This window comes from Bubalus bubalis, chromosome 1, assembly GCF_019923935.1.
Source record: "Bubalus bubalis isolate 160015118507 breed Murrah chromosome 1, NDDB_SH_1, whole genome shotgun sequence".
In the NCBI taxonomy this organism is placed as follows: Eukaryota; Metazoa; Chordata; class Mammalia; order Artiodactyla; family Bovidae; genus Bubalus; species Bubalus bubalis.
Window position 1 is genome coordinate 116,628,855 of NC_059157.1, and position 13,337 is coordinate 116,642,191.

The 13,337-nt window shown below is 34.8% G+C and overlaps 1 protein-coding gene across 1 annotated transcript in view; it reads left to right on the top strand.

Moving 5' to 3' along the window:
* Positions 1-13,093, top strand: part of PIGX (phosphatidylinositol glycan anchor biosynthesis class X) — a 24,511-nt gene extending 11,418 nt beyond the window's left edge. The window contains exons 5-7 of the mRNA XM_025267260.2: positions 8,834-9,047; positions 10,913-11,013; positions 12,097-13,093. Coding sequence (XP_025123045.1) covers positions 8,834-9,047; positions 10,913-11,013; positions 12,097-12,240 — 459 coding nt within the window. The 3' untranslated portion in view covers positions 12,241-13,093. The remainder of the gene's footprint in view (positions 1-8,833; positions 9,048-10,912; positions 11,014-12,096) is intronic.
* The last annotated feature ends 244 nt before the right edge of the window (positions 13,094-13,337 follow it).

Below are 13,337 nucleotides of genomic sequence, written 5' to 3' on the forward strand. Positions count from 1 at the left end.
GAATTTTTTTATGCATAGATACCCAAAAACAGGTCACATACTAACATACCCATACCTGTGGTTGGGATGAGATAGGGGTGTGTGCAGGTTGACTATAATGAGAAAATAAGGTGGGTAAAGGGTCCCATTATAGATTGCTTGACAGGTTTCTCTTTATCTTGATTTTCTGCTTCCTAATTCTCTAATATCTAATTACAAATCTTTTACGTGAATTTACTTTTTCATTTTGGAAGCTTCTAGAAAAATAGATGTCTCGTTTGTATAATTAGAAGTTGATTTCCTGATATATTAGATGCTATTTCCTTCTGCCTAGCTGAGTTGAGACTGTGGCCCCAATTCTTTGTGCAGAGAAACTTTGTCATGAGATGTGGTATTATTTGGTGACTTTAACTAGATAGAAGAGAATTTATACATAGGGAATGACTGATGCTTATATATCTTGATTCTATTAGATAAGACAAAATTTTTGACTGTATGGGTGATATGAGTTTATGATAGCTTCTGAGCAATTTGAAAATAAAGCAAGTCTTAACTAGTTTCATTGTAGATTTTTAATCAAAATCTCTCACATTCTTTGGAAACAGCATAATATTAGATTGAAACATAAGAAATTGATATTTTATAGGTCAAAATGGAAATGTTTTTGAAATTGCAAGTTTTACTCAGTCAAAATGTGTTAGGACTTCTGCCTTGGCCAAGTTGAAAAACAGGGAACACATTTGCTTTCCACTTGAAACAACCAAGAAATAGACAAAATATAAGAAAGAATGGAAAAAATAATTGAATATCAAGCAGTGAAATCTTAGAGATGAGAAATAAATAATGTTAGCCCTTCAGTTGTCCTAGTTTATTACATGAGAGTTCAGACTGTGGTACAGGGAGGGTGAACCTAAGCAGAGCCTAGTGGACTTCTTGAGTTAAGGAGATAAAGGTAAGATTTGGGAAAGACCAAAGTCACTAAAAGTGCTTTCCAGGTGACACTAGTGGTAAAGAACCCGCCTGCCAATGCAGGAGACGTAAGAGGTGGAGGTTTGATCCCTGGGTTGGGAAGATTCCCTGGAGGAGGGTATGGCATGGCAACCCTCTCCAGTATTCTTATCTGGAGAATCCCATGAACAGTCCATAAGGTTGCACAGAGTCAGACACGACTGAAGTGACTTAGCATGCATGCACACAGAGTCACTAGAATTCACAAACAGTGTATCAGAGAAGAGAGAACTGTATAGAGACAAATTCCAGAGATCCACAGAGGTTCCCCTGAATACATAGTTGAGTATTAATTAATGCATGCATGTGAGGAAACTGCTTGATGCTGGGAAAAGAACTATATGAAAAAATTAGAGGTAATAGTGTCTCACACAGGTCTAGTTGTGGTACCTGTTCCCACCAACCAGACTGGGAAAATTCTTGTAATTCACTAGGCTTTGGATAGAGTAAACAGAAGTACTCAGTAGTGGAGAATACTAAGCCCTAAAGTGAACATTATTTCAGTCCTACCTAACAAATTTCAAAACCAAGACCTTGCAAAAATCAGACAGTTGCAAGTAACCTTACAGCATTACAAACAAAGCTCGAGAATATTTATAGGAATGCAGAAATATCTAGTACCCAACAGGATCAAAATGTCTTGACTCTAATAAAAGTTTAGCAAGGATGTGGGAAAATATGACCTGTAATGAGGAGGTAAATGATTCAGTTAATGCTGATCATAGCTGTATTCCTTATGTTCAGAAAGGTAAATAGAAAAATGGAAGATACTTGAAAGGACAGTTGACCTTTTAAAAATTAAGACTACAAAGTATGAGATGGAAAGTATTCTGGATAGAATTAATGGCAGATTAATGCAGAAGAAAAGATTAATGAACTTGAAATCATAGCAATAGAAACTACCAAAAATATAAAACAGATAAAAAAAGAAATGTAAAAAGTGAGTAGAACATTAATGAGTTGTGGAACAACTTCATGTGACCTACCATAAGTCTAATTGGGTTATTTCTAAGAGATACCTGCATCCTCAACGTTCATTACAGCATTATTTACAATAGCCAGGATATGGAAGCAACCTAAGCATCCATCAATAGGTGAATGGACAAAGAAAATGTGAGATATATATTTCTGAAACTGAGATGTGTATAAATGTGTATATATTTGTGTGCATTTGTGTATATATGTGTATATACACATGTATATGTATACCCATACACAGAGACACACACAATGGAATGTTATGCAAACATTAAAAAAAAAGAAGAAGAAATTCTGCCATTTGCAACAAAACACATGAACTTTGAAAGTGTTATGCTAGGTGAAATAAGTCAAAGAAAGACAAATGCTGTGTGATCTCACTTAGATGGGGAATATAAGAAAAACTGAACTCAGAAACAGAGAGTAGATTGGTCATTGCCAGGGGTGAGAATGCAGGAGAAATGGGTGAAGGTAGTCAGAAAGTACAAACTCCTAGTTATAAGATGAGTTAAGTTCTGAAAATCTAATGTATAGCATGGTGACTGTAGTTAACAAACTGTGTTGCTGAGAGAGTATATCTTAAATGTTCTCACCATGCACACACACTGAAAGGTAACTGTGTGAGGTGATGGACATTTTAACTAATGTTATTATGGTAATTATTTTTCAAAATATACATATATCAGATCTTCATGTTATAAACCTTAAGCCTACACAATGTTGTATGTCCTATCTCAATAAAACTGAGCAGGAGAGGTATAACGGAAATCCCCAAGGAGAGATGAAAGAGATGGAGATGGAAAAAAATATTTGAAGAAATAATGGCTGAGAAAATTTCAGATTTGATGGAAACTACAAACCCACATATCCATGAAGCTCAGTGCAAGAAATATGAAAGAAACTATATCAAGGTACAAGATAATAAAATTGTTTAAAACAATGATAATGAGAAAATCTTAAAAGCATCAAGATGAAAAAAAAGCCAAACACATAAAATACAGAGGTCCAAAGGTAAGAATAACAGCAGATTTCTTGTCGAAAATAATGCAAACAAGAAAATGGAGCAGCAGCATCTTTAAAATATAGAAAGAAAAAAAAATCTGTTTCTTTATACAGTGAATATGCCTTTCAAGGTGAAGGTGAAATAAAGACTTTTTCAGACATAAAGGTTGAAAGAATTCATCACCATCAGACCTCCAATACCAGAAATGTTAGAAGAGATCCTTCAGGCAGAAGGAAAATGATACCAGATGAAATCTGTATCTACACCGAGGAAAGAAGAACACTTGAAATGATAACTACATGAGTAAAAATAAGTTTTTTTTCCATATTATGTGAATTTTTCCAAGATAATTGACAAAAAATAACAACAATGTAGTGTAGCATCCATACCATGTCTAAGAATAAAATGTATGATTGCACTATCACAAGGTTGAAGGTGAAAAATGAAATACACTTTAGTAAGGTTGTTACACTAAATGTAAGGTAGTTTAATGTCACTTGAAAGTAGACTGATACAGTAAAGATGTTTACTATAAACTCTGAAGTAACTGCAAAAATAACAGTCGTAGTTAATATGCCAGCACAGCAGATTAAATGGAACTATAAAAAAATTCAGTCTATTGGAGAGAAGACAGAGAAAGAAGATAAAGGGAACAAAAAATAAAGATACAGAGAACAAGATGAATTAAACCTAATGATATTAATAATCATATTAAATGTAAATGTCTAAATATCTTATTAAAAGGCTGAGATTTTCAGATTGGATAAGAAATAAAGACCTAACTGTATATTGCATATAAGAAATGAACTTTAACTTTTAAAACAAAAGATAAGACATGCTCACACTGATCAAAGGAAAGCTGATGTGGTTATATTAATATTAGGCAAAGGGATTCAAGAGCAAAGATTGTCACAAGTGCTAAAGACTATCACCATTTTGATGAAGGGATCAATTAATCAGCAGGAAATAATAATTCAAACATTTATGTCACTAATAAGAGATTCAAAATGCAAAGAAAAATTGGTAGAACTGTAAGGTGGAATAGATGAATCCACACTTATAGTTGGAGATTTCAGTACCCTTCTCTCAATAATTGATGTGATAAGTAGACAGAAAGTTGGTAAGGATATGAAAGATTTGAACAGAACTATGAACCAACTCCCTGATCTAATTGGTATTTATGGACCATTCCACCCAACAACAGTGGAATACATGTTCTTTATAAGTATACATGCAGTATTTATCAAGATAGATCATTCTAGGCTATAAAACAAGTCTCAATAAATTTAGAATTCAAGTCTTACAAAGAATATTCTTGACTGCAAATGAACTAAATTAGAAATAAAGAATAGAAAGATCTTTAGAAAGTCTTCAAATATTTGGAAACTAACACACTTCTAAGTAATCCATGGGTCAAAAGAAGAAAGCAGAAGGGAAATAAAGTATTTTGAACTGAATGAAAATGAAAACATAACATACCAGAACTAATGGGATACTGCAAAAGCTGTGTTTAGAGGGAAATTTGTAGCACTTAAGATGCCTATTTATTTTGAAAGATCTCAATTAACGTTTTCAGCTAAGCCTCCTTAATCTGTGATGAGCACGTGAAACCACAGTAGAAGGATGGAAATAATGAAGGTCACAGCAGAAATTCATGAACTAGAAAACAGACACACACAGTAGGGAAAGCCGGTGAAACCAAAAACTTGTAGTTTAAGATGGATAAAATTGATAAACTCTTTAGCCAGACTGATTAGAAAAAAATAGGTACTGTTAGAATTAACATCCCGGGGCTTCCCTGATGGTACTGTGGTTAAGAATCTACCTGCCAATGCAGAGGACACGGATTCAATCCCTAGTCCAGGAAGATCCCACATGCCTCAGAGCAGCTAACCCCGTGCATCACAGCTACTGAAGCTCGAGCTTTAGAGCCCCCAAGCCGCAACAAGAAGCCTCCACAAGGATAAACCCACTTACTGCAACAAAGAGTAGCCACCGCTCTCTGCAACAAGAGAAAACTAGCACACAGCAATGAAGACAGTGTGACCAAAAATAAAAATACATAAATAAGTAATTAACAAAAATTAACATCCCAGTGTCAGAAAAGTATTTATTGTTATACATTTCATTTTTATAGTTTTACAATTTTAGATTGTATAAGTTATTCAAAGATACCGATTGCTGTCTTAATTGGGAAATGTTTTAGATTTTTGTTGTTGTTGTTTTGAATTTTTTTGATAGGGCTCTGCTGCTGCTGCTGCTAAGTCGCTTTAGTCATGTACAACTCTGTGCGACCCCATAGACGGCAGCCCACCAGGCTCCCCCGTCCCTGGGATTCTCCAGGCAAGAACACTGGAGTGGGTTGCCATTTCCTTCTCCAATGCATGAAAGTGAAAAGTGAAAGTGAAGTCGCTCAGTCGTGTCCGACTCCCAGCGACCCCAGCCTACCAGGCTCCTTTGTCCGTGGGATTTTCCAGGCAAGAGTACTGGAGTGGGGTGCCATTGCCTTCTCCAGATAGAGCTCTAGTCTAGGGGAGAAAGATCTGTTGAGTGTTACAGTTATGGTACAAAAATTTTATTGCTTAGTTCATTTAACTTTGCTAAGGTGGTTTTTGATATGTGTAGTTTAGTGTTGTCATGAAAAAGTGTAGGTCCATGGCTGTTAGCCAGTGGGTCTTAGTTGCAGCATGAGAACTCCTAGCTGCGGCATGTGGGATCCAGTTCCTTGACCAGGGATCGAACCTGGCCCCCTGCATTTAGAGCACAGAGTCTTAGCCACTGGACCACCAGGGAAGTCCCTAAGGCTGATTTTTGAGATTCAGATACCCAGAATAAAAGTTCTTGAACCATCACCAAATAACCCTTTGACTAATAGAGCCCTCTCTGAAGGCCAAAATGCCATTTAGACCAGTTTGCCTCATTTTCATTATATTCTAGTTTAAATTCTAGTTTAAATTCCAGAGAAGGCAATGGCACCCCACTCCAGTACTCTTGCCTGGAAAATCCCATGGACGGAGGAGCCTGGTAGGCTCCAGTCCATGGGGTCGCTAAGAGTCGGGCATGACTGAGTGACTTCACTTTCACTTTTCACTTTCATGCATTGGAGAAGGAAATGGCGACCCACTCTGGTATTCTTGCCTGGAGAATCCCAGGAACGGAGGAGCCTGGTGGGCTGCCGTCTGTGGGGTTGCACAGAGTCAGACACGACTGAAGCGACTTAGCAGCAGCAGCAGCAGCAGTTTAAATTCATGTTAAAAATATTCTCAGTTTTTGGGAAGTTTCCATATTTTTATGTCTATGGAAAATAAACAGTAAACAAAAACTCATTAATTAGAGAAGCTGAAGATCATAATGCCATCATAAATTCTAAATAGCACTATCAGGAATATACTTTGTGTTAGTTCTACTTATTATACTTAATTTTCAACTATATAAATATTGCCTATCTTATTTAACCTAACTAAATAGGGGAATCTCTTTGACCTGGCTTTGAATCTTGTCTCCTCTTCTTACTAGCCACTATATTGTTTATCCACCCTGATACTTTGTTTACACGTTTATATAACAGGACTAAGAGTTCCTACCTGATAGGGATCTTGTGAAAATTAAAGAAGCGAATATATATAAACCACTGAGCTTAATTGGTACTCAAAGAAAGTTACCTTTATTATTATTGGGTCATTCTATACATCTTTGTTGACAAGATAGAAAATATGTGTTATTTTGATTTATATCTAGTTGTATGCAAAGAGAGTACATTGATAAACTTGTAGCAGAAGGTCTCTAGTGAAATTTCTTAGGGATTTGCTGTTGTAATCTTCTTGGTCAACATTTTTATACTTAGATAAAAATACAGAAGATATAGTTATCAAGTTCATAAATGTTACATAAATGGTTGACAGATTGGGATTTCAGTTAAATCTCAACAGCCTAGAAAAAAATAGACAATAGCCAGAAAGATAAAATTTAATAGAGATAAATATAAGTCCCTGGATTTAATTAGTGAAAAGTCAATTACTTGAAAAAATTGGATGGGAGTTAACTTAAAAGTTTTCTGCAAAAAGTTCAAATGAAAAATACAAGGATGAATAGGCAGAGCACTGGGTCATTGAAACTATTCAGTATGATACATGTCATTTTATATTTGTCAAAATCCATAGGCTATACAACACAAAGAGTGAACCCTAACTTAAACTATAGACTGTAGTTAACAATAATGTATCAGTATTGACTTAATGAATTGTAACAAATGTACCAAACTGATTTTAATAATAGAGAAAACTGTGAGTGTGTTTGGGAGGGATGGGGAGTATGTGGGAATGCTGTTTTCTGCTCAATTTTTCTATACCTAAAATTGCTCTAAAAAATGAAGTCTATTAGTTAAAAAAAATAACATATATATATATATACACACACACACACACACACACACACACACCCCACTGAAATGAAGGCTGCTAAAAAGTTAATGCAATTTTTAAACCTAGAAACTGGAAAAAAATAATGTAATTTTTGCTAAAGAAGATAGTATTGCTGCTATATTCTCTGAGTATTTCAAAAGGCAACTGATATGATGAATGGTTTGGAAAACCATGTCTTGAGAAACCAAGAAAACTGTACATATTTCTTTGGGAAGGAGAAAACATATGGAGGAGGGTGGTTGCCTTCTAAGTTTTGAGGGACCCTTAGTAAAACAAATAACATATTTTTTGCAAATATTGTAAGCATGGACAATTGGTGATTTGTTTTGGGTCAGAGAATCAAGTTTCTACTAATAAAAAGGGAATAAATTTAACAGTACATTAAATGAGATGACTTAAAATAATGAACTTCCTTCCAATCATTGAAAGCATTAAAACAGTGGCTGGATATTTAAAAAATACTCTCATTGGAACAGTGGTTTAAATTGATCACTTCTCAAGTTCCTTATGAGTCATAAGATTAGAAATCTTTGACCTTTGCTAGTTAGTTCTGTTACTCCTGTGATGAACAGGGAAGAAACAACATGTGAAAATACAGCACTTGGTGTCACTGTCAAATAAAAGAATTAGGATGCTAGCTCTGGTGGGTAGAAATTAATGCTGGTTTTTTCTCTTTGTGTAAGTGAATCTGAAGAAAACTTGCATGTGTGTATGCATACACATGCACACATGTATATAATGTTCATATGCATGTGTATGTGTGTGTGTGTGTATGTGTGGTTTTATAAATAAATATGTATATATGGATACATTTATAATGTAAGACTAATTTCTGCCACGTGTGCATTTTTACTTTTGGCATAAAACACTTATTTTAAAATGTTTTTTTACCATGTTAGTTTTTAAAAGAATCGTTACCATTTTTTCCATTAACTCTTTGTATCCAAAAAAGAGTGCTGACCTTTGCTTTGACTTCCTGCCCGCAATGCTCTATCTTACTCACTACCATCTTACTTGCTTCTTTGAAGAACAGGAAACTACCAGAGTGATACCTATCATTTTAACCCAATACTGGGTTAACTTTTTATCATAGTTTTCAAGCTTATTGAATAATGCTGTATTTATTCCTGAAGTTTCTTTTCTTGGTACCTGTTTTGTTACCAAAGCAAAGGTTGATAAGGAAATTACATAGAAATTCTTATTATGAGGAAATTTCACACTTCAGAGTATAATTTCTTCAGTTTACTTTTAGTAAGCTTCTATTAAACACAGATCACATCTTGTGTTTTCTACTTAAAACTGAGGATGGACAAGGAATGAAAATTGTTTATAAGGGGTGGTGTGTTTGACATTTTTGTTCATCTATATAGCAGTCTTCTGGTTTTGTTTTTTACATCTTTCTCATTCATTTCTTCTGGACTAATATTTGTATTCTTTTTGACAGGCAGTGATGGTTTCGGAAAATTTTAATATAGAGGCTCCCAACTATTTGTCCAAGGAATCTGAAGTTCTCATTTATGCTAGACAAGATTCACAGTGCATTGATTGTTTCCAAGCTTTTTTGCCTGTGCACTATCGCTATCATCGGCCACATATTAAAGATGGAGAAACTTTTATTGTGGTCCATAACCCTGATTTATTGATGTATTGTGACCAAGGTAAGGGTTACAAATCTTTTTGGAGAGTTGAAAATAAGAGTGAAGCTATGGTGGTAAGTCAAGAACAGTGATAACAAAGTCATGTTTCTTTTTTCTTTCTGTTAAACTTTTTGATTGTAAAATAAAGCACTGATAAGGAAAAACTTCACAAATATATAGTTTAGTGAATTATTAGAGGGGAACTAGCCATGTAACTACCACCCAGGTCAAGAAACAACTTTGCCAGTCAGCATAGCAGCAGCCCCACAGGTCCTGTCCCAATCGCCTTTCCTGTAAGAGTAACCCACTCTCCTGACTTTTAATCACTTCCTTATGTTTCTTTTATACTTTTATTACTCAAGTGGGCATTCTTAGACATGATGGCTTAATTCTGCCCATTAAGAAAATGTTATTTCCGTTAAGTCTATTAATTACAGATTTCCCCTCTATTTCATTCTTTAAAGAAAATTTTATCTGTTGAAGAACCAGGGTCATTTGAGACCCTGTCATTGTTGTGGTTTGGATGACTATACTCATTAATTCATCTGATTTCTTCATTGCTTGGAAATTGGTAGCTAGCTTGAGAGGTGTGATCAGATTCAGGTTTGATTCTTTTGGTAAGACTATAGGTGGTGCTGTGCTCTTTTATTGAAGTCAATGGCACCCCACTCCAGTACTCTTGCCTGGAAAATCCCATGGATGGAGGAGCCTGGTAGGCTGCAGTCCATGGGGTCGCTAAGAGTCGGACACGACTGAGCGACTTCATTTTCACTTTTCACTTTCATGCATTGGAGAAGGAAATGGCAACCCACTCCAATGTTCTTTCCTGGAGAATCCCAGGGACGGGGGAGCCTGTTGGGCTGCCGTCTGTGGGGTCGCACAGAGTCAGACACAACTGAAGCGATTTAGCAGCAGCAGCAGCAGTGCTCTTTTATGAGTGGGCATTTAATGCATGGTGTGTGTCTTTTTTCAGCCACTGATGCCTCTGCTGATTTCTGTTTCTTCATACTGATATTGCAGGATTGCATACTGATATTGTAGCTGTTCGTGCTTTGTGTCCACTTGCATGTATTTTAGGGATACTTTATCACCTAGGTTTGTTGTAAAAGTTGTCTACGAGTTATTGGTTTTGTGTAGAATTGTTCTCCTTTTATGTGTGGATTTCAGCAAAGTAAAAAACTGCTCTCATCATTTTCAGTCTTCCTAGAATCAAAACTTTAGGAAGTCCCTTTCAGATTTTGGTTCTTTGTATCTCCAAATTTGGGCTGATTAAAATGTTTACGGAATTCAGTAGCACTGTTACTAAAGACTGACAAGAAGTTTTTAATCACATATTTGCTGTCATCATCTGTTTCATGATGAGAAAAGTTAAAAAGTACTCAACTGTGTTAACTTTGTTCATCCAACCTAGTTTACTGTTTCTTTTAATGGTTACCTTTTACCTACCCTAAATAAAGTTTGGAAAAGTGCCCCCTCCCAAGAGAGCATTTGGGGTTCTGGAATTGTTCATTTTTTTGGTCTGAGAGTTCTTTCCATGGCTGTGTTTTATCTATGGAAATTTATCTGGTTGTAGGTTTATGATCTGTTCATTTTTCTGAGTTATGTTATACTTCAAGAAAAGTTTAAGTTAAAAAAAATGGCCCCTGGTGTAGTGGGATTTGTTAAGAAGTCATGCTCAACTTCTTTACAGTCTTTGTAATTTTATAATTTTCTAGGCATCCATTTAGAACAGTCTGTTAAAATAAAACAGCACATGATAGCTGAGTCCAAATCATGTACATTGTGTATTAAAATGTTTGAATAATCATATCCCAACATGAAAGACTGACTTGGCTTCTAGTCCAGATACAGGTTTTCTGATATGATTTTCTACCACTTTTTCTCAGAGTTTCCAGTCTTGAAATGCTGGGCTCAGTCAGAGGTGACAGCTCCTTGTACTTTGAACAGTAAGGATATCTGCCAATGGAACAATATGAAATATAAATCAGTAAGTTAATATTTTGGAGAAAGAGATGGCAAGCCACTCCAGTATTCTTGCCTGGAGAATCCCATGGACAGAGGAGCCTGGTGGGGTACAGTCTGTGGGGTCGCAAAGTGTTGGACACAACTGAGCGACTAAACAACAACAACAACAAAGTTAATATTTTATGTTGTTTTAGGTCATGCGTCCTCATGTAAAACTCCTTCTATAGTGTTTCTGCCACAATTAAGGGATGATAATTTTATATTCTACCATAGGAAGCTATTTTGTATTTGTTTTTAATGTTGTTTCTTTGTTACTGTTGGCAGTAGTCATAGAATCATTTAATTTTCAGGCATGGAGACTGAGAGTTAGTCCCATGCCTCATTGATCCAGGGCTAAGTGTAGTTGATGTGCTTTTTAAAAGTGTGAAATGGCAAAAAAAAAAAAAAAATAGTGGTGTGTCCATCTGATTTTATTTAATCAGTAAAACTTCAATGTATTTAGAACTTTTTATTAATTTTTAAGTAACAAAATGAATTCGTTAACTTCATTATATTACATAGGACAAGTGAACAAAGGAAAGTAAAACTGTAGAGTTGTATCATTTCAACTGTGATTAAGTTTCTAGACAGTAATATTGTTATTATAAATCTAAATCTAGGCGGATGCAGGCCGTTTTTAGAGTTTTAACCTCCCAACTTATTTTCAATTATTAAACTGAGTAAGTATTAGTAGCTCATTAACACTGACTTGGTCAGAAGTAGAGACACAGATGTAGAGAATGGGTGTATGGATACCAGGAGTGGGTATTAGAGAGGGTGGAATGAATTGGGAGATTGGGATCGACATATATACACTACTATGTATAAAACAGATAACTAATGAGGGCCTCTTGCATAGCACAGGGAACTTAATGAGTCTGATTCTGTTACATTAACTGAAATGTTGAATCTAAAAGAATCGTTCAGGTAGTGTTACATGTAGTATAGCAATGCAAAAAGTATTTAAAAGGAAAAAGAGAAAGTTAAGTTAAAAATAAAAGAAGTAGTGGTTTCATCTTAGGAGGTTGATCTTGAATGTATCTAACTTCTCTGTCTCTCTCCCAAGGTATACAAGAATTTGACTCTACAAGTTCCAGTGGGGCTGACCATACATACCTCCTTAGTGTGTTCTGTGACTCTGCTCATTTCCATCCTGTGTTCTACTTTGATCCTTGTGGCTGTTTTCAAATATGGCCATTTTTCCCTATGAATTTTATGCAGTTAAATACTTTCCATAAACCTAAATAAGACCGAACTATTTGTGACTAGAAGTGTTCTTCTAGAATTATGTCATTACTTTTGCCTTTTGTCTTCATTTATGGCTAATACTATGTTTACTAGAGGAAATTCTGGATCATTCTCAACTAATTTCAAAATTCAGTGCTCTATTGTGTAGACCTCTAATAATCCTCAAGCATCAGGGGCCAATACAGGAAACTTAGTTCTGTTAAATTAATATTATTTATGAGAAGTGACTTAATCTTCATTTGGGTTATAAATAAGTACTTTATTAGAGACAAATTATTGCTAAAAATTGAGAAAATTGTTATGAATAAGACTAATTTGGATGAATCAGATTTTATTTAAATATTAGTTTTATAAGAATATTAATTTGTGCAGTTTCAAAGAAAATCATTAAAGTAGGACTTCTAAGAATATCAAAATTGATTATTCCTTGAAGCTTTTCCATTCTCTTTTTATAATACTGCTTTTGAATATATGAATTGGCAAAGGATTGATGGAGTTAAATACTAATATTAAAAAGTATATTTTACTAAGTTGTATAGTTATAAAAGTTTTTGAGTCTTCAGATGATTTTTTTTAAGAACAAAAGGTGTTGGTTTATTGTTTTTCTTTGGAAAAATTAGAAAATAAAGCAAATGCCTAAGCTAATTAAGAAATAAAAGGGCAAGCATCTTCCAAAACAGAAGCCAATAAACTAGGGTATGTTTTGTATAGCATAATGGGATATGATATACTTTATATATGCTATCACTGGTTAATTTCCTAAAACATTCTGGTATTTTTTAATGGGAATAAATATTTCTAATTTGCCATGTTAACATGTTTTCCAGGTTTTTTTTTTTCCTCAGTGGGATTAATATAGTGGCATTTAAATAGAATTATATACTAGTTAAAATTCAGTACCATTAATACCATTTTGGAATACGGTTAGTCAGGTGGGGGAACCCGGTACTGTTTATCCTCTTAAGTGTGTTTCTGTGTATGTGCATGTAAGTAATAGCCATTTTCTTTTGCACATCAAAGCCAAGTTCCTCAGTATTTAAATGTTTTCATTTCAGTTAA